Source organism: Marmota flaviventris, chromosome 17 (assembly GCF_047511675.1).
Source record: "Marmota flaviventris isolate mMarFla1 chromosome 17, mMarFla1.hap1, whole genome shotgun sequence".
Lineage (NCBI taxonomy): Eukaryota > Metazoa > Chordata > Mammalia > Rodentia > Sciuridae > Marmota > Marmota flaviventris.
Window position 1 is genome coordinate 54,866,959 of NC_092514.1, and position 20,769 is coordinate 54,887,727.

General features: G+C 54.9%; 1 protein-coding gene across 1 annotated transcript in view; it reads right to left on the reverse strand.

Annotated features, from left to right (window-relative positions):
• Positions 1 to 20,769, reverse strand: part of Srcin1 (SRC kinase signaling inhibitor 1) — a 61,051-nt gene that overhangs the window by 12,219 nt on the left and 28,063 nt on the right. The window contains exons 3-15 of the mRNA XM_071603012.1: positions 16,296 to 16,319; positions 12,766 to 12,961; positions 11,969 to 12,167; positions 11,452 to 11,545; positions 10,036 to 10,901; positions 8,898 to 8,990; positions 8,612 to 8,655; positions 8,111 to 8,298; positions 6,858 to 7,033; positions 2,478 to 2,608; positions 2,227 to 2,374; positions 1,668 to 1,914; positions 925 to 1,159 (exon numbers count right to left, since the gene is read on the reverse strand). Coding sequence (XP_071459113.1) covers positions 925 to 1,159; positions 1,668 to 1,914; positions 2,227 to 2,374; positions 2,478 to 2,608; positions 6,858 to 7,033; positions 8,111 to 8,298; positions 8,612 to 8,655; positions 8,898 to 8,990; positions 10,036 to 10,901; positions 11,452 to 11,545; positions 11,969 to 12,167; positions 12,766 to 12,961; positions 16,296 to 16,319 — 2,641 coding nt within the window. The remainder of the gene's footprint in view (positions 1 to 924; positions 1,160 to 1,667; positions 1,915 to 2,226; positions 2,375 to 2,477; positions 2,609 to 6,857; positions 7,034 to 8,110; positions 8,299 to 8,611; positions 8,656 to 8,897; positions 8,991 to 10,035; positions 10,902 to 11,451; positions 11,546 to 11,968; positions 12,168 to 12,765; positions 12,962 to 16,295; positions 16,320 to 20,769) is intronic.

Consider the following 20,769-nt stretch of genomic DNA (forward strand, 5'->3'; position numbering starts at 1 on the left):
TCCACTGGCTGCACTTAGCCCCTGCAGGTTTACATGCTGGGTAAGGCCTAGGGCCAATTACTTAACCATTTTGAGTTTTAGGGTCCTCGTCAGTAAAGTGGGAATAGTTACTACATCTGCCCCCTAGGACTGTTGTGAAATTATAAAAATGTCAAACACAGAAAGCAGCTGGAACAGTTCTTACTACATAGTAACTGCCTGATAAACATGAATGTTAGTATTATTCCCCTGATAAATTCTGAACTTCTAGAAATTAAGCACCCACTGATTTCCATCTCCCCAGCACCCAGCACACAGGAGGTGCTTAATAATATGCGCTGCAACGGGGCTGGAGTTGTGGCTCAGCAGTAGAGCGCTCGCCTAGCACATGTGAGGCCCTAGGTTCAATCCTCAGCACCACATAAAAATAAATAAATAAATAAAATAAAGGTACTGTGTCCAACTACAACTAAAAACAATTAAAAAAATAATAATAATATGCATTGCAGGAATGAAGGAAGGATGACTGACTGCCATTTCCCCTTCAAATTTCTGCCTCTCCCCCATTTCTCAGAGCCGGGGAGCACAGGATCCCTGTGAGTATCTACCTCTGCACCCTACTCTCAGCCCAGCCTGGCTCACAGCAGGTGCTCAGCTCAGCCAAGCGGGGCAGGAGGATCATTCTGCCTGCATGCAGGGTCCTCCCTGCCTCTCAGCAGCCCTCGGGGCAGTGGGAAGGGCCAAAATGGAGTCCAGCTTACCCTGCCCTCTGGGTTTCCCTCTCCCTTCAGTGATCTGAGGCCTGGCCACTGATGGCCAGCACCCCCTTCTCTGGCAGCCCAAGCACCGTAGTGCTCACTCCCCAGTACCACCTCTGTCAACCGAGAGCCCTGAAAATTGGGTTCCCCAACTCTGGGCTCCTCACCAGCCCCTCCACCTCCATACCTGAGCCCCTCCTCCCGCTGGGCTCTGTTCGTGGGGCTGTCTTCTGGCCATGGGGTGCCTTGGGGGGCTTGTGGTCCGGGGTGGGGGCTGGGCCCGGGTGGGCCTTGCTGGCACAGTCCAGGTCCGGGATGGCCTTGAGTAGCTCTGCCTGCGTCTCCTCCAGCAGCCGATTGATGTCCTTGGCGCTGTACTGGGTCAGGGCTGCCCGCTTCTCTTCCCAGTCCCGCTCTGCAGCCTTGGGGTGGAGGGTCAGTGTCAGTCCAATGCTAGACCCTCCAGGAACGGCTGCCCTGTCCCAGGACCTCCAGGGCTCAGTCCCTTCTCAATCCACACATGCAAGGGATAGAAAGGAAGCCTTCCATTGATCCAGCCCCCAGGAGACCTCACCCTTCTCCTTGAGAATTACATGCCATCCGTGTGGGTCACAAAGGTGGCTTCATTATATTACATCCTGTTACTACCTTGTCATATGATATCATGTTTTTGGACATTGTATTCTATTCCATTGACCACACAGCCTATTCTTAGGCTAACACCATATTGCTTTGATGATTATAGTTTTATAATATACTTTCTGTCTAGAAGGATGAATGTTACCCTCATTATGCTTCTCAGATTTCCATTAGAGGACTTACTCTCCTCCCCCGAGACAAAGGACCCACTTGCTTAGAGCTTCCTACTCCAGGATGGTGCAAGCACTCGCAGATGCAGCTTGTGCCCCTCACCCGCCCAGGCCTCCGCACCTCAACAGACACAGCCTTGTCCACACTTCTTTTGCCAGAAGTATCCAGGCCTTTGGTGGGGTTGCTGCCCTTGGGGGTGAGAGGGGCTCCCTCGGCCGGCCCGCTCAGCTCATGGAGGTTCAGTGGAGGACTGGGGGGTGGCATCTCAAAGTCCAGCCCCTTGTTGAAGTCAGTCTCAGCTGTCACCTTCTTGGGGGACTGACTGAGGAGGTTGTTGGGGGGTGGCCACACACCCTCATCCACTTGCCTGGGTTAGGAGAGTTAGGAGCAGCTGTGAGGCAGGGTGGGGGTGGCCCCAGGGAATGTGCCTAAGGGAGGTGGGGCGCAAGGAGGGCTCTGAGATTTTCAGGAGAGATGGGAGGATCTGGGGAGGAGTGACTGCACAGGGCATCAGGGAAAACTGAGGCTGCAGCGCGGGAGGGTTCACAGGTCAGAGGCGAAGTGCACATGCAGTCAGCACTCTGGGAAACTCTGGGGGAGTCAGGATAGGGCTGGGCATTCCTATGGATCTAGGCCCAGTGTGTGACCCTGTGGGCAATCAGGTCAGGGAGAGAGTGACCTGCGGATCTGGGCCAGCGTGTCTGTGACCCCACGGCAGCGCTTGAGGAGCCCATCCAGGCGCTGTGGCTCCTCCTTCAAGAACTTCACTGCCTCCACCTCCACGCGCAGCACCACCCGCATCTTGCTCTGCAGGCCGGGGAAGTGAGCTGAGGGGACAGGAAGGAGTGAGCTGGGAGGGAGAGAGCACTGAGGACCGGGAGGACAGCGTAGTGGTGGGAGCACGGGCCACACCGCCTGGCACAGACTCACCCTTGAGCTCTGTGAGTGTCTCCCCAAGCTGCTTCAGCACGAGCGCCTTCTCCTCCAGCTCAGGGCCGGGTACCAGCCGGTGATTGTGGGACACATCCCTCTGGATCTTCTCCACCGACTTCTCCAAGTCACTGCAGCCACAGAGATACCCTCTTAGCCCCTCTGGCCCCAGCCAAGCCCCCTGAAATTGAGCAGCTGGAAAGAAATCAGGCCACTATTAAGATCAAAATTAGAAGTTATTCACCAGGCCACATGCCCAAGTAAAACCAGAAATGCCAAATCTCAGAAGTGGGGAACACTTCCAAAGAGCTCCCACAAAGCCGACCTAGGCCCACCTTGCAAGCTCTGATCTTTTAGCAACATCAGCCCAAATCTCCCTTGCTGTAACTTGCAGCCTCTGATTTTTATTCTGTCAAAGAAGCAGTAGAGAATCTGGCCAATTTTCAGAGAACTGGAGGCAGCAGCATGTACCCCTGAGGAGTCCCCTGTCTGAGGAGACACCACCATGCCCATCTACCTTTAGTTAACTGATCAAGCCACTCAGCCTCTTTCTTTGAGGCCAAAACTGCTTTAAGTTTTCAGCTGTTTTATATTGAGCTCATGTCATCTAATGCCCCACACTTTTCTAAGATGAAACTCAGAACAAGTCACCACTTCTTGCCTCAAGATCCCTAAATGGATCTTGAGACTAAAATCCAAATTTCCCAAAGCAGACAAGTGGTGGTTGGAAACTTGACTCTAGAGTCAGCAAGATTGAGATCCAATCCCAGCTCAGCCTTCCCAGCTCTTGAGCAAGTTACCTAATATATCTGGGCCTTGATCTTCTCATGCAAGAAATGAGGGTATCCAGCAAGAGTTCCTCCCACATGGGCCATGACAAGGATGAACTAAGCTAATGTGAATGGGCTGGTCCCTGGGATCTGCTCTCCCTCCAGCTGCGTTCCCCACCCCATCCAGCTTACTTTTGTTTAGGCCGTTCGAAACTTCTCTAAGGTCCTTGTATGTGCAGCCCTTTCTGATCCTTTAAAATGCCATGGTCTCTGCCTAGAACATTCCATTCACTTACACACACACACACACACACACACACACACACACGTTAATCTCCCCTTGTCTTCAGGACTCAGTGGAAAACTCTCCCAGGCCCTCCACTTGAGGTCAGGATTTTGCTTCCTGCCCCACAAACTCTTGAAGCTCCTGTTTGCTGGGTTGTACAACCTTCTGGACCACTAACCCCAGGCAGACTAAGTGAAAGAAAGAATTGCTACAAGTAGGTCATCTCAATTCTATACTTGAGTCACTGACATCCCACATGTAAAGCTACATGTGGGACTTTACATACATTCCTGTCAAATCCCATCTGTTGGATTTTAGCTCAATAATCCAGGTGCAAACAACTTTTGAATCCCGGTTACATCATCCCACAGATTTGCTCACCCTTAAAGCTCTGTGTCGTCCGAAATCTTATCAGCATGACTAGCAGATGAAAAGATGGACCAGGCTGGAGCCAGGGGCAAAATCCTATGGCTCAGCACTGCTGGTTAAGGAGCTATCTTGTATTAAATGCTTACTGCATGCCAGGGGTCACACCTAGCCTTCAGTAGATACTCGTCTTACTTCAGCCATTGGTTCTGTTGTCACAGTGGGCTTAAGTCACATTGTCCTGACTGGAGGGAGAGCAGATCCCAGGGACCAGATCCTAGGCCTGACTCTGCTACCTGGGAAAGCAAAACTTTCCCCTCTATGTGTGTGACACCTGACTGGTTTAGGCTGGGCCAGTTTTATAAAATAGTCACTTCCAAACATCAATCAGAGAAGACACCCTCATTTAAAGCAGGGAAGCCTTCAGGAGGAAAGGACACCACAATTCTCAGGCAGAGGGAGGACAAGACCCCCTAGGCTCTCTCTTGTCACTCGATTCTCCAAAGTTTTGAAGCCCCTAACTTGGTCAGGTTCTGCAAATGAGTTCCAGATCAGTTTGTCTAGACTAGTGCATTAAAAAGTGGCTAAAAACCTGGCATGATGGTACACACCTCTAATCTCAGCAGCCTGGGAGGCTGAGGCAGGAGGATCATGAGATCAAAGCCAGCCTCAGCAACTTAGCGAGGCCCTCTCTCATAATAAAAAATAAAAAGAGCTGGGATGTGGCTCAGTAGTTAAGGGCCCCTGGGTTCAATCCCTGGTATCCAAAATAATAATAATAATAATAATAATAACAACAACAATAATGGCTGAGGGCTGGGGTGCAGCTCAGTGGTAGAGTGCTTGTCTAGCATATTCAAGGACCTGGGTTCCATCCCCAGTACCTTAAGAAGGGGGAAAAAAAGTGACTGGGTGTTTAGTCCTAGAAGGGTCCAGAGGGGAAGGCCAGTACAGAACCAACTAAATAATTTGCAGGGCCCACTGCAAAATGAGAGATCAGTTCCTAGTTCAAAACTTAAGACTTTCAGGAGGGTGATGGCAGAGCATTACACTCAGCAAGGGGCCTGTGTGAGCGAGGGCCCTGCATAACTGTTCATCTCCAAAGGTGGGTTACGCAGAGGCTGAGTCCAGGAGTCAACAGGCCTCAGTCAGCAGGGCAGAGTCCCGGCAGAGCTTGGCTAGACAGACACATGAGTGAGCCAAGTTGATGAAACAGAACCAGCCTAACTGCTAGCAAGATGCCAGGAAAGAGGAAGGGTCACAGCAAAATGAGGCAAGACAAGCGCATGTGCAGCAGAGTAGGGGGTGGGGAAGGGCTGCAGGGCTAATGCCTCGGAAGGCTATGGAAGGAGTGCAGGGAGGGCCTTCAAGGCTGGGCCAGAGCCACAACAGGGCTGGCACACAGTTAGCCCCTGTCTCACTCAAAATAGGCAGGAGGCCCATTCCAGAAGGATGGAGAATCCTGACAGAAGCAGTTTTTTCAGGTCATTTGAGAGCAGTCTGAGCAATGGGTCCCACAAAGGGCAGGGATGAGGAGCCTGCATGTTCCTGGAGAACAGAGGCCCCCAGGAAGACAAGGACCAGACACTCATTAATGACCAGAGAATAAATCCATCCTTTCATCTCTTCCACCTCTGTGCTTTTATATTTTCTTTAATGTCTCAGTAAAGTTCTTTTGAAAATTCCAACCCAGCTCTGCTGTGCCAAATGGAAAGGAACAAGGAAAGGACAGGAAAGTCCAGTAAAGAGATTTCCCTAGGAGAGGGGGATGGCAGCTGCTCGTCTAATGGAAATCTGACTGGAGCTTTCACTAAGCCATTGCACCTGAGTGACAGGCAGCGGCTGCTGGCTTATTTCCACATGGGGTGACCCCTTACTTCATGTTGGCCATATGATGTTATATGAATCTTTGCCTCCTGCCTCTTTAAGGCATGTGTCACCAGGCTGCGTGGACCCCAGGTTGATAGAGCAGGAGCCTTTGTAAAGGCTCCACATATGACTTAGGGAGGAAGTTGAGCTTCTGTGAGCAGCTCTCCTGGCTCCTGGGCACTCCTGAGTACAACCCAACCCCTCTCCAGATAATGCAAAAATCTTAATACTGGACACAGATGAGGGCACTGAGGCAAGAACTGCCCTGAACACATAGCCCCTTGATGCTGGAGCCAGACCCCAAGTCCCCTAATGCCCTGTGTCACCAAGAGGGAGGGACATAGGGAAGAAGCAGAAGTCTTTGCCTCAGACTCAGTAATTGATAAGGGAAAGCTGCAGTGGGGTGGGGGTGCTCCCTCCTGAATGGACAGCAAAAGGCAGCTTCTCCTTTCAAAGGTGCCAGACAATGGAATTGTGGCCAGACAGCCATTTGCTAAATTTGGATGGAGACGGTCTTCTGTTAACCCTTCAGTGTCCAATCATTTGGGGTGGGGTGTTCGATATTCTTTCTTCTTTCCAGAACACTCCAGCTCAGTTCCAGTTATACCAAGCAAGGAGGGTTTTTCTTGGCTATATCTGGTGTCAGAGATCAGTGGACAGGAGTGGTGACAATGGTGGCTAGTCATCACCAAGCTGGAGTGGGGGTGGCCCCTGAACACTCCACCTGCATGCTCTGCCCTAGGGTCAATTTACATGGGTCACGGGCCAGAACAAAAGCAGGCAGAGGTCAGAGAGAAATCAGGCCCCAGCCACATGTGAGTGAAGTTGCCAGACTAAATGATGAGGAAGCAAGACCACAGCAAAAGCAGGCACCAAGCCAGAAAAAAGAAATCGGGAATTATGCCAGATGGTCAAAGGTTTGTGGGTCATAGAGAAATCAGGCCACAGAGGAGGATGAAATCAGGCCCCAGAACAAACCAACGTCACCTGTGATTCCGAAGGAAGGGAGCTGTGCCTCCCAGGGAAAACAGGCTGCCTTGGCCTCGGCCGCGCCCCCCACCCTCCCTCCGCGGCCGGGCCCAGCCTCACTTGAGCTGCTGGGTGATGAGCTCTTCGTCGTTGAGGTAGCGCAGCCTCTCCTCCTCCACCAGGGTGCGCTGCCGCTGCAGCGGGTCCTCCTGCCGCCGCGCCGCCTCAGACACGCGCATGCTCAGCTCCGCCTCTGTGCGCTTCAGCAGCGCGCGCACCGACTCCTGGTTCTGGAGCTGCGGGATGCAAGGATGGGCGCGTGGACCTGGGTGGGAGGGATAGGGGGCGCGCGGGGCGAGGGAGTGCAGAGGGCAGCCCTATGCGGCTCCAGCTCTTCAGAAGATGCGGCTGCTTAGCTGTGGCCACGAGCCGCCACGGACCGTGCGGGTAGGGGCCGAGGGCTAAATTTGGGGGAAAACGGAGGCAGGAGAATGGGCAGTGGACAGTGGAGGGAGCCGTGCTGTACTGGGCGGTGCTATGCTGGGCAGTGCAGAAGGTGCTGTGGCCATGAGCAGCAGCAAAGGGTTGGGGCGGTGAGTGGCGCAGGGGAAGTTCTGGGAAAAGTGTAGGGGCAGAAGAACAGGATGAGAAAATGTGGCGCGGGACGGGGGTCCTACGCTGGGCCCTGCCTAGAGTGCAGCTGCGTGGCTGTGGCCTTGAGCAGCCCTGAATGAAGACGGGCCTGGCATGAAGGATTCAAGCGCTGGGGTTGATAGTTTCCGTGACTGGGACGGGAGGACCAAGTTAATGCTAAGTTAACGGTCAAACCCAGTTCCAAGCCTGACTGGAGGGGGGTGGGCGAGACCTTACCCTTGGCCCAGATGGCAACTCTCTGCCCCCTCCCCATCCTGTCTCTGCGCATTATTCTCGCCTGACGGGTCCTGGGGCCCTCTAGAGTAGCCGGCACAGCGATGCCAGGCTCCTGACTGGTGGGACCATCTGCCAGGAAGGACGGAGCAGACTGTCCGGGCTCAGGAAGGGAGAGCTGAGGGGACGTGGGGAAGAGGTATGCGGGGCCAGAAGGAACTGGAGTTGCCCCCCACCCGCAATGATATCTATGGTGAGGGTTGGCCTGGGGCTCTAGAAGAGCCACGGGAAAGAAGGAGGGCTAGTAGGGGGGGCATGAGCCAAAGGTGGAGGTTCAATGAGAAGCAGGAGCTCAAGAAGAGGGGGAGAAAGGGTTCAGGTGGTAGGGACGTATGAGCAACAAGGGATTCCCCAGAGCTCCATGGGGAAGGGCGGGGCACTGGGGGGTGGGACAGTACTTGTGGAAGGAGTTTGGGCTAGTTGGTGGCGCTTGAGGGGAGCATTACCTGGAGCTTTCGCAGCTGCTGAAGTTGGCCACGCAGGTCACTGGTGCTGTTCTGCAGGCCACGCAAGTGCAGCTGCATCTGCAGCCGGCTGATAGCTGTGGGCTGCCCTGCAGGGGTGCTGCTGGCTGAGGGAGGGGGAGGGCCAGACACAGGGGTTGCCCCACTGCTTCTGCTGCCTGACCCGCATGCTACAGGGAGGGACCATGAGGATGGGAGAAAGGGAATAAAAAGTGAGCCTGAGAGGCACTGGTGCAAGATCCTCCCCACTTTTGACCCCACACAGTAGCCAGAGACACATGACTTTGCTTCCTGCTCTAAGTGATAATCAGTTCTAACAATGAGGAGCAAAGCACCAGTGCAGTGACATCTTGGGTTAAGGTGAACACTCATGTATCCATCGAAAGTCCAGTGATGTAGCTATTGTTTGATCCCTAGTTTACATATTAGGAAACTGACTCAGAGGGAAAGGCCCTGTGAGAAAAGAAGGGAAGGGTCACTCACGTGCTGATGGGGTGGCTGCTCCATTGGAGCCTTCAATCTTCTCACTGTAGCACAGGGAAAAGAAGATGGTCATCAGAGGTCCAGGCCAGCCCCAGACCATCAAAGCTGAGTGGGACCTTAGATGTCATCTCTTTCAGCTCCCTGATCATGGAATGGAACAGCAGAAAAGGGAAGGGACTTGCCCAGGGTTACACAGCGAGACATTGGCAAAGTCAAGCTCAGGGCTTCTAATGCCCATTGCCCCTTCTTCCTGCCCCTGGCAGTGGTGTTGGGAGAGGGACCGTACCTGGGTGTCTCAGGCTCTGAGCCTCGAAGTAGGGCGCTCTGCACCAGGCCTGTGAGGCTGGCAATCTGCTTCTCCATGGCCTCCATTCGCTCCCTGGGGAGGAAGGTGGTTCTGAGCAATCCCTGCTCTAAGCATGACTCCTGCCCAGCCTCTCATTTCTAAGAATGATCACCAGGAGAAATAACATTCTATCCCCAGCTGCAGTTCAGGCACACAAAGAGACCAAATGCCTAAAGAACAAGCCCACCCCCTACTGCATTTCTCACCTCCCTAAGCGATCTGTCCTAACCACTCCATGCTTTGCTTATGCCCCTCTATGCTTTTCTCCCTACCTCCTCTCTGAGGCCATCCCAAAGTTCCAGTGGCCTTAAGGAACTTCTTTCCCGTGGCTCTTCCCCAGACCACTCAAGGGCAATGCAAGGATGTTTTAGTGTGTCTCCCCACTAGACCAAGCAGGAACTGGGTTTGCCCAACTTGGCATCAGGAAATGGTACAGTGCCTGTCACAAAGGCCACAAGGTTGCTGTGTGAAGACAGGTGGCTTCTCACCAGTCAGCAGCGCAGCTTGAGGGCAGAGGTTATTTCTCACCCTGGCTACCTCCTTCAGCCCTGCACCCTTAAGAGGGCACTGAGTGGTGGTTCAGGACTTCCGGGCCTGAAGGCTAGGTAAAAAAATGTGTTTCTCTCCCCTCCCTATTTCTTACCAGTACCCCACTCCCCAGTGAAATTCAGCTGACCCTATGCTGGACAGCTCTCATGGTTACAAATTCTGTGTTCCAGCTAGAATTTGACTTAAAAAAAAAAAAAAAAGGGGCTGGCTCAGCCCTTGAATTTTACAGTTGCAGAAACTGAGGCTCAAGGAACACATGCAAACTCACATCTCCAGAGTCCATATTTGGGGCCCTCTCACCCACTGCTTCAAGATTTGCACACAAAAGAGATGGCATGCCCATCTCTTCAGTGCCCTCCCTGCCATATCCAAAATGCTCTCTGGCCACTCACTTAAGATCACTGTAGATCTCAAGGACTCTGGGATCTCTTGAGTTCAGCAAACACACCTGACAGGGCCTCTGCGGGGTGCCTCCTCTTCCCATCCCACCCCACTCCCATAGTCCTAAGGCCTTGCAAGTGTCTCTCACCTGGTCTCCGTGTCCTTGGCTGGTACTGGTGGCCCGAATCCGACGAGCGAGCGCTCCCCAGGCCCAGGGAAGAGCTCGGAAGGAGGGGCTCCGGCTGTCGAGGAGCCCGCGGTGCTGCGGGTCTTGCCTCCGGGACTCTCAGCGAAGACAGAGGAAGAGCCGGAATCTTTTCGGAAAGACTGACGCACAGGCGAGCCCCGGCTAGGTGGCCCTGAGTAGGGGCTGTGAGGCGGCGGGGGCCCTCCGGGGGGCGCTGCCACGTCGGCCAGTTTCTGTGGTGAGGAGGGCGGCAAGCGGAAACCATAGCTGTCGCCGTAGATCGGGCCGCCGCCGCCGGCCGCCTTGTACAGCGAATCCTCCAGGTCCGACTGCAGCGCAGCGGCCGAATAGGTGCTCAACGAGCGCACCGAGCCGCGTTTGTACAAGCCGCCTGCGCCGGGGTAGGCGAACGGGTCGCCGGCGGCCGCGGCCAGGCTCAGGCGACCCTCGTGCAGCAGCCCATAGGGATCGGCGTAGAGGCCCTCGCCCTTCACCAGCACCATACCACCCGCTTTGCCCGCCAGGTCCTCGTCCGGTTTGACGTCGCGACGCTCCAGGATGGCGCTTGGACTGGGGCTAACGCCCTGGGTGGCAGGGGCACCTCCCAGTCTCTCTGCCGCGTGGTGCACGGGGCTGCCAGCGTAGGAGGGCGGGCGCCCCCCAGCGTAGGAGAGACGCGAGCGCGATGGCGAACCCGACGGCAGCCCCGACGGCAGCCCAGATGGTAGCCCGGGAGGCGGCGAACCAGATGCCAGGTGCGGTGCCGGCGACAGGTTATTGAGTCGCCGAGTGGGCGATGACTCCCGCGAAGCATACACCATCTCTCTCTGCGCAGAAGACAGCTCCGTAACCCCACAGGGCTAGTCACAAAGGGAACCCTTTTGCCCTTGCTTGAGAAGCCAGCATCAAGTCCCCTGAAGCCCAGCAAGTCCCTGTTCTCTGCCTTTCCTCTCTCCTGCAGTGTATTTTGGGCACCTTACCCATCAGGGCTCCCAGCACAGGTGTGTGAGGGTGTGTGGCAAAGTTGTAGATGGAGAAGCAACAGAGGGGCACCCCTCAGCCCGCCCCATTGTGGGGGTGGGGAAGTCAAGGAGAATAAGTGGCTCAGGAGAGAGGCCTTAGAATACCTAGAAGTCTGTTAGAGAAGTCCTGAGTGCACAGGACTGGAGCAAGGATGAAGTGGCGGTGAGAGGAGAGGGCTCCTCCATTAATTCCATAATTAAGGGGTCAGCCCCCTTAATTCTCCTAGTCTTCCCTGGTTTCCTTGACATTTGCCCACATTTTACCTGCCTGGGCCACTTTCTGTCAGCCTCTCCAATTCCGTGAGCATCCCCATTCATACCCTAAGGTCCCCGCCCTGGGTATCCCCATTCATACCCGAAGGTCCCCGTTGGTGAGGTGTGAGCCAGGGAAAGCAGCATACAGTGGTTCCTTCCTATAGATCTTGATAATACTTCGGTCCTGGATATCCCTGGGGGAAGGGTGCAGAGGGTCACCATGCATCTCTCAGGCATGCAGTAAGGAGAGGCAGCTACTGCTCACAGAAAAAAAGAGAGGTGGCAAGGGGACCAGGACCCCAACCCCTTCCTAAGTCCTTTGCTCAGTGGATCTTGGTGTCTTGGGCTGTCTGCCACCAACACACACACACCACAGCCTCCACCAGGACCACTTCCTCAGCTTGTGAAGCCATTTCCAGGTTAAGTCAGGTCGTGTCTCTCAACCCGCAGGGATGGGAGATTTAGAAGGGAGGGGGTGAGGGGACCAGACGATCAGGCCCCGGAAGAGAGGGGAAGGGCAGAGGGAAGGTCTAGAAGGAGCTGGGGAAGGGCCTTGGGGGTAATCTCCTGGGGTGGAGTATAGGGAAGCCCACCCATTCCCCTGGGGCCGCGCCCACCGAACGTCCTCCAGCTCGTAGAAGACGTTGCGCGCCTCGTCTTTGATGAGGATGGCGGTGTTTGGCGACTTGAGCATGCCCATGGTGAGCTTCTGCGGGAACATGTGCGCGATGAGTGCATGCAGCGTGTCCAGGCTGCTGACCTCGTGCGTGATGTGCACGCGCCGCGTCTCCTCCCCAAACTGCAGGAACAGCACCCCTGCGAAGGAGATGCCACCTTCGTTGTTATTGCCCCCGCTGCCAGACCAACCGCCCGGAGAGCAAGGGGAGCCTTCGGGAGCTGAGCCGGTCCCACAGAGGCAGGGTCTGAGGCTGGATGCGGCCCCCGAGTGCAGGTGCACCCAGGCACTCCTCATGCTGCCAGGGCTTGCCTCCCAGAGCACCAGGATCCCAGGCAGCAGGATCGGGAAACGGGGTTGCGGGCAGGAGAAGGTAGGGCAAAAACTGGGAAGGGGTTAGGGAAGGGTAGAGAGGTGCTGAAGGAGAGAGAGAGAGGGAAGAGAGGTAAAAAGGGAGGGATGAAGGAAAGAGGGACTGCTCTATAAGAGAAAGGGCTAAAAAGCCTAGTAGGAAAAGAGAGGGCTGGGGTAGAGAGGAGGGAGGGCGGGAGAGGAGAGAAGGGAAGGAAGGGGCAGGGGATGATGAGGCAGAAGGAGGGGTGGAGAAAGAGAGCAGAGGGGCCCTGACAGGGGTGGTCGCTGGGAAAGAGGGATTTGAGCTCAGGAGGGATGTAGTGGTGTAGGGGATGAGGAGGGCTGGAGGAGACGAGCAGAGGGAGGAGCCTGCCTGGTCCGTACCTGGAGATCGCAGTTTGGTCTGACTGGCTGAGCGAGAGAGGGGCAGGCTCTGTCGGAAGCGGTTCATCCTGCTAAAGCCCAGGGGCAGCTCAGCCTCCGACATGGTCTCCAGCGACTCAGCTGAGGCGTAGGACAGCTTGGCTGCCTGGTCTGCCAGCCCCGGCTGAGCTCCCTGAGTGTGACGCGAGCTGCGGGTCTGCAGGGACAGGGCAGGGCAAGAAGAATCAAGCATGATCCCGTTGCCTTGCCACTGCCTCAGTCCAGGCCCAGGGAGCTCCCACCAGCCAGCCAGCGACAGGCGTACACAATCACAGGAGGGTCTCCTGGATTCCAGACCCATTGTATGGCTGCAGGAAGGTCCCCCCACCTCTTGGGGCCTTGACCTCCCTGGGACACCCAACAGGTAAGCAGTGGGCAAAGGACTCAGGCAACTTGGGAAGCCAGACAAGAAGCCATCTGAGCTGGAGCCACGGGCACGCCTGCTATTTTAAGCTTCCAAAGAACAACAACAACACAAATTTGTCACCGAGGTGAACAGCAGAATCGTTGAGCAAATTGGGGCATTAGTTCCAGACATTAATTAAGCGGCGGGTTTGTGAGCGGCGAATTTATTCTTCCTGGAGTTCAGAGAGCTGGGGGTGGTGGTAATGGGAAGTAGGGCCCAGGGAGAAAGCAACAGCAAGGGACCCAGAATCCCAGTGTTGGGAGGTATGGGCTCTCACAGAGCTGGGCATGGAGAATGTCCTTGATTTAAGGTGACAAGAAAACTATCCCAAACCCCTCAGTGCCAGTTAGAACCCAGATTCAAACAAACTACATGCTTAGTACCCACTACACATGTGAAGTCCAGTGTGATACACATGACCACAGGGTGTGTGTGTCAAGCCTCGGCCCCTCTCTGTGAGGTACAAGCTGCCATGTGGCCAGACAGCCTGGCTGGCCTTGTCCCAATCCCCAGAATGACAGTCCCTTCCCTGAAGCTATAGTTCTGGATAATGGCTGGGGGTAGGGAAGGACGTCACAGACAGCTGGATTGCTCTCTCCTTGGGGGTGGGGGTGTCACACTATGATTTCAATTGTACTTGAAGAGCTTACTATTAGCTGAAGCCTGGGGTTGTCATCCAGGGCCACCACCCCTGCCATTCTGCCCCAATTCTTCCCCTCAAACCAGGTTGCTGTACAAAAGCTCATTTATTTAAGGAAGTAAGAAAATGAATCAGATCTAGATCATTCCATATTATGTACATTATTACGTATATATTATGTATGCATTTGTTGTATAAAAGTCATGTTCTCTGATTGTATTTTTCTATAAAATAAATTGATATTTTTAACAATAGATCACTCAAAATCAGTAATACAAGCTATCTCAGTGTTGAAAGAGAACTATTATTTTTAGTTTTATACACACTTCTTTAAAATTAAGTGAATTTTATACAATTAGAATATCTTACTTTTATATTTTAAAGAGACAACAATAATAGTATCTCTGAAAAGAAATAATTTATTCCCCACGTTAGCTCCCTCTTTCCCAAAATTCTGATTAACCCCTAATTAATTTCCATCTTTCCATTAACTCAATTTAATGTTCTAATCAGATTAGCACTCTTGATGAGAGAGCATCTTCCTCTGATGGGCAACGTGCCCAGCTGTCCCCAAGGTGGCCTTAAGGGCTAGTGGACTTGGGAGGTCAGATTTGGGAACTCTGAGGGGCAAGCACAATGTCAGGAGTAGGGCTGGGCTGGCAGTCTTGGGGTTGCCAGGCTTGTAAGGGTGAAGGGGTCACCAATGCAGGCAGAATGAGGCAACTGGTAAACATAAAAGTAGGGGGTCCACAGGGCTATGGTGGGGGACACAAGTGAGATGCCAGAAAGAGAATGGAACGGGGCAGCATGAAGGGGGCAGCATTCCTGGGGGTGGCTGAATGCAGAAACAGGAACCCTGGGAGAAAAAATAATTGCCACATTCCCTGTTTCACATGTTCATGTCTCTGTTGTGACCCCAGGAACGCCTTTCCATTCTCACAGACTTTATAGGTAACCCTGCCCCAAAGAAGGAAAGCCCATCACACTTTTCTTCATCCCTGAGCTGAGACAACAGGGCAGAGGAAAGTGAGACATCTAGAAGGACTTTCCAACCACTAAGGAGATGGCAAGAGAACAAAATAGTGATTGCAGCAGAGCTCTCCAAAGACGGGAAAGGGGTTGCTGTGGAAGGCAGTGAGCACTATCCCTGGAGCACCTTCGGGGAAGATCATGACTTCTGGTCAGAGGCCAGGCAGAGGGCATCAGGGGTCGGGTGGTCAAAGCAGGATCGGAGCTTCCCCAAGGCTGCCTACAGCCTGGGGCAGAAGCACTGGGAAGCGTTTACAAACCTCTTTCTCGGACCTCACAATCAGATTTTGGAATCAACAAGGATTCTGACAGCCTTTGAGGTTGGCCACCATATAAATCTTGCTGTGAGCCAGACACTGCCTAGACTGGCATTTTCTTATTATATCTTTATAACAATTTAATGATGCAGACATCCTTCCGCTTTACAAAGGAGAAGCTAAGGCCCAGAAGACTGGAATGTACATTGCTCTGGGTCACTAAGCTAGTTAGTGGCAGACTGGAATTCACTACCAAGTAATCTGGCTCTCAGGCTCATGCATCTAACCACTACACTCTCCTGCCTCCTTCAAAGAGCCTATGCTTAACACCAGGATACTAAGATCCTGGGACTCCCTGATTCAAGGACTCCTGGCGGTGCTCTGGGAGAATGCATGCAAACAAGACCTGGGATTCGGGATGGTGGCCTCCCATCCCATCATGATGCCTGAGAGAGGGCCTAGACTCCAGCAAGCAAGTAGTAGTCTAACTGGTTCCGCTCGGCTCTGGGCCTGGGCACCAGGGAAGATGGATGAGGGTGCTCCCATAGGGGTCAGCAGGATGTCCTGGGGAGGGTAGACAGCTCCCTAGCTTTGGATAACTCCAAGCTCTCCAAAGGAGGCCAGAAGGCACCACCCCCGAGCCTAGCCCTCCACTTAGAAAACAGGTTTTAGGGGTACAGGACAGTGTCTTGCTTGACAGTCACTAGCTCCTCCACAGCCGGGGAGTAAGAAAGGGAGTCACAGGACCTCCCCAGGAGGTGCAATCTGAGTTCGAGGAACGAGGCCTCAACAAGATCATGGGTTCAGGGCCCTGACTCAGAGCCAGCAGATTCTCTGGGCTGGGGAGACCTTCTCATTCCAAAATGCCCCTTGTGGACTGGGAAAGTCTAGGGACAGAGCACCTCCAGCCCAGATCTCCAGCAGAGGTGGCCCAAACTCCCAATCAATCCACAAGCCCCTGGCAGGTGAACCCAGTCTTTCCCAAAGCAGCAGCCACAGCCTGCAGCAGCCACAGCCTGCAGCCCCAAAGCCCACGCACCCACACCAGAGGGGGCCCTGCAGACTCACACCCCGGTGCAAAGCATGTGCGAGGGAGGGACGGGGCAGGGGAGAGACAGCACATGCAGTTGTCATGGGAGCGGAAGCATCACACACTGACCTTGAAACTCCAGTAGTTTGGCTGCTGATGGAAATAAGAGAAGAGATGGTTATGAGGGGGCAGGGAGGAAAAGGGCAGCAGGGGGCAGGTTAGAGACCCTTGGAGCTCAACATTCAGCCCTGGGACATGGGCCCTCCACCCCCTCAGGAGCAGGAAGGAAGTAATGCCCATTACATCCCATTCTCTTCTGAGACCTGAACACCTTGGTGCACCCAGGATGGGAAGGCTTCAGGTTTGCTGGTGGAGGCAGGAGAGAGCATTCCAGATATTTACTAGGCACAACTCTAAAGTAACAGCCCTCAGAAAGATACATGTAGGAAAAGGCACAGACGACCATGATATAGGTACCCAGGAGAGAATCTAAAAAGATAAATCTGGGCCATAGGGTCAGAGAGATGGCACGGGGATGGGTTGTAGCAGGCCAGGGAAATTTTCCCAGAAAAGATGGCATTTGAGCTGGGTCTTGAAAAATGAGCAGCTGGAGATTGGAAGGAAAGGTGTGTTGGGTGGAGAAGAGAATGGGTGGGCACCAGGAGCAGGCAAGAAAGAGTGTGGGAGAAGAGTCCACAGTCCAGGCTGCTGGGGCCGCAGATTGGGCTGCAAAGGGGGCTGAGGCCAGACACCAAGTGACCTTCAATGCTGAGTATGTAGACTCAAGTCTCAGGGGTGGGAGGGAGGCAAGCAAAAGGCACATTAATGGAGCAGAGCAGGATCAGAATTGGACCCCAGCAGGGCACAGAGCTGGGGGTGGAAGAGGGCAGCTGGGTCCCAGGACAGGGCAGGGAGGCCTGTGTGACAGGATGGGCCTTGACCATGGAGGAGAGTGGACAGATGCCAGTGACTCCCAGCACTGGGCAATGAATAGGGAGCTGTGGGCAGCAAAGGAGCTGGGGAGACTGGGGACTGGGCAATACCCTGGGGCTGGGTAGAGATACAGGGTTCCTCACATCCCTAGAATGGGGGGATTAAGGCTCCCCTCATTCACAGTAACTCGGGTCACCCTGCCTTCCCTAGAGACCAGAAGGCCCTTCCAGATGGCTGGGAACAAGGAAAGAGCCACCCTGAGGCCGGGCTGGTTCTTGGCAAGGCTGAGGGCACCCTGCTGACCGGTGCCAGCCTCAGCAGGAAGATAGAGGCAGCAGATGGCCTGGCCCTGGGGTGCCTGGCACAAACAGGCAAGAGTCCCCGGCCTCAGAGCCATGGCAGAGAAAAGGGGCATTGGAGGTTCCTGATGGGGAAGGACACCAGGCTTGAGTATCCTGTACCACCCAAAGGCCGTCATGGCTGGGAGGAGTTGGAAAGGGGCTGAGTGGAAGGGTGCCCTGACTGACAGGCTATACTAAGGCAGCCCTTTACCGTGGGGACGAGGCTAGCAGGGACTGGGATGAAGAGGTTCATTTGCCAGGACTGCCCCCACCAGATCCCTGATGGCCATCTCTCCCTGTAACACTGGCTCCAAAAGATGAAAAACTAGTCACATACCAGGCAGAAGAAGGCAAAGTCTGTACCCCAGCCAATGCCTGGGATAATCTATGGACACGCCTCCCCCCGGCCCTGTCCCCCACTGGTGCTAGGGGATGCTCACAAGCAGAGAGGGGACAGGCTGAGTAACAGGCTCTACCCACAGCTGCTGTGGCCTTGAAAGAGGAGGGGAGGGAGAGGGAGTGGAACCCTAGGGGGCAGGCAGAGCCAAGCAGAGGGCACTGGAAGGTTTATGAGAGTCAGGTTTGCAGACTGGCTGTGATGGACGGCTCTGCAGAGAAGGCCTGTGTCCCTCACTCCCCAACCCAGGCACAGACAGTGTGTACAGGGGCCACCCACAGCTCCCCACAACACACACGCTCCCACACAGCCTCACACAGACTTTTACATCCTTAGATAAGGACATCACCAACACACCCAGAGCAACAAAATACACCCACCGAGGCACACAAGCACTTAGAAGCTATCAGAAATAGCCCCAGAAATAAACAGAAACTCAGACCTGTACATATGGGGCCATCCCCACTCACACACACACACACACACACACACACGCCCAGGACCCCAACCTGCTCACATGCAGGATCTCACAGGCATAGAAGACAGAAGCACTGACACCATTCATACCACCCTCAGTATACGCAGAGTCCCCATCACACATGACACGTGGACACCCATTCTCCTCACACTCTCTCTCTCTCTCTCTCCAGAAACACAAATCATTGAACACACAGTACACACACATGGCCTTAGAGAAAGAGTCATTACTCTCTTTTGCTTTACTGGCTGGATCCAGGTGCCTCTGACAACCTTAGCCACTCTCCCATGCCTATGATGTCCCAAACATGGCATGTCAAGGCAGTGATCTCTTGAATTAAGAGAGGCAAAAGGAGCCCCACCCCCACCCCGCCACCAATGTCTGAGCATTGGACTCAGGGTACCTTATGAAGATGACTGGGACCCACTTTGTATCCCTGAGAGGGAGATGGGGCAGGGCCTGGCTACAGCCACACTGGCTATGCCCTCAATGTGGGCCTGCCCCAGGGTCCCAAGACTGGCACATTCATGGGGCAGTCTTCTGGAAGGAATGGATCATAAGCATGGCCCAAAGGCCCAAAGCATAGGGTGGTGGCATCAGTGCCACAGGAAAGGTCAGCCAGTCCCCAGGAAAGGGTACACACGGAAGAGGAGCCACATTTGTGCCTAGGGAACAACTTGGGTATCTGAGTGATGCTATGATCAGAATCCTGGGGCTTCTGGATCTGAGCTGTTAGAGCCTCTTTGAAGTGAATCCTGCTTCTTCACCCTCTGAAAAGTAAGGAAGAATGATCCTCTTCCATATTGAGCTGCCAGGCCTGAGGCCTCTGGTTTCCTGGTAATTCACTGTGTTCTGAGGGGGAAACTGCAGTGGGAAGAGGCCTGAGGAGACAGCCCATCCTCTGTCTCCTCCAGGGTGTTGACCCAGGGGCAGCCTGGGGTGAGCAGAGGCTCCTTCCCTTTTTTCCAAGGGGCACACTCCCAGTCAGTCACTCTCCACCCAACTCCAGCCCCCTTTCCCCTGTTGTCTATTCCCTCCTGCTGTGCCAACAAGTGCCCAGCTTGTAGCAGGCCCACAAAAGCCAACAAAATAGGACCAGCCCACGAGGAGGAGTGGCTTCGAATACTTTGGTCAGGCCCCACTCCCTCCATCTCCTGGCACCCAGCTGCTCAGCCTTCTGGGCCTATTCCCTGGGAATTTCCCAGGACCAGAAAGCCCCCTGGGAAAGAGGGCAGAGGACAGGAAAGGCCCAGAGGTCCAGCTCCCCACCCCTAGCACAAACCTTAATACTAAGGCAGAATGACCTCCCTCCACACTCTCCAGGAGGGGTCTGGACTTCCCAGAAGGCAGTGAGAAGGCAAATGAAGAAAGGGCTGTGAAGGAGAGACCCAGCCAGGGGCAACCACTGGCAGGAAGGATCTTGCAGGAGTTGGGGCAAAATAAGAGGGATTCTAAAAGGTTAAGATGGAAACCCAGCATCCCTTGGGACAAGGCTTTCAGAAATAGGGAAAGGGGCTCTCCAGAGACCTAGGGGAGCAAACCAACTCTTTGGTGAGCAGAGAAAACAGCTTTTGCCTGGTGCTGAGGGTTAAAGCCCCTCCCTCTCCCACTCCCACTCCTTAGCGGCTGGTAGAGGGGAGCTGGCCATTCCCTCTCCCCAACCCAGGCCCTGTGGCAGGGGCGGGTCAAGCCTCTTGGGAGGCTTAGCTCAGCCAGCTGAAATCCCCCACCATCCCTTGGGCCCAAGTCTCCTGTAGGTTAGGTGAGTGCATGAACCTCCTTGACCTCAAGCCGCTACTACGCAGCCTCCCACAGGAAGGCCAGTCAACGGTGCGCACCCCCAGCCCCTTAATCCCCTGACTCGGCGTGCACGACGCACACACCCACCTCTCAACTCCCTTGAACCCAAGTCCACGTAAACACCCGCCCCCAGCCTGGGGCTACGCAACGCGCCCCAGCGGGCGCCAGCTCCCCCCGCCACGCGCAGGCACCCTGCCCCCAGGTGTGCGGATCGCCGCCCACACCTACCCCGGCCCGACGGGGAGTGCATGCGTGGAGGGGGTTGCTGCGGGATCCGCCGCACCGCCGGGGGCGAGGGCGCACCCCGCGAAGGTCATGACTTTCCAAGGTTGGGGGAGGGGGTGCCTGCCGCATTTAGGGGTGGGGGCCGTCCCGCGCGGAGGGCACCTAATGCCGTGGGGGAAGGGAGGGGGCGTTTCTCAGAGACTGGGAACCCGCAACGGCTGCGCGCTCCCCAGCCCGGGATCATCCCTGAGTGCCGCAGAGCGGGACCCCCATCTCCGTGTCCCCGCCCCCTGACGAACCCAAGGCTGCGACCCCGGCCCCACAGCCGCTCCCCCTTACCTGTGGCTACAGGTGTATGCGCGGGGCCCCAGCCCCGGATCCCGCCTAGGGCGGGGGAGGGAGGGCCGCCCCCTACACCCACCCGCCTGG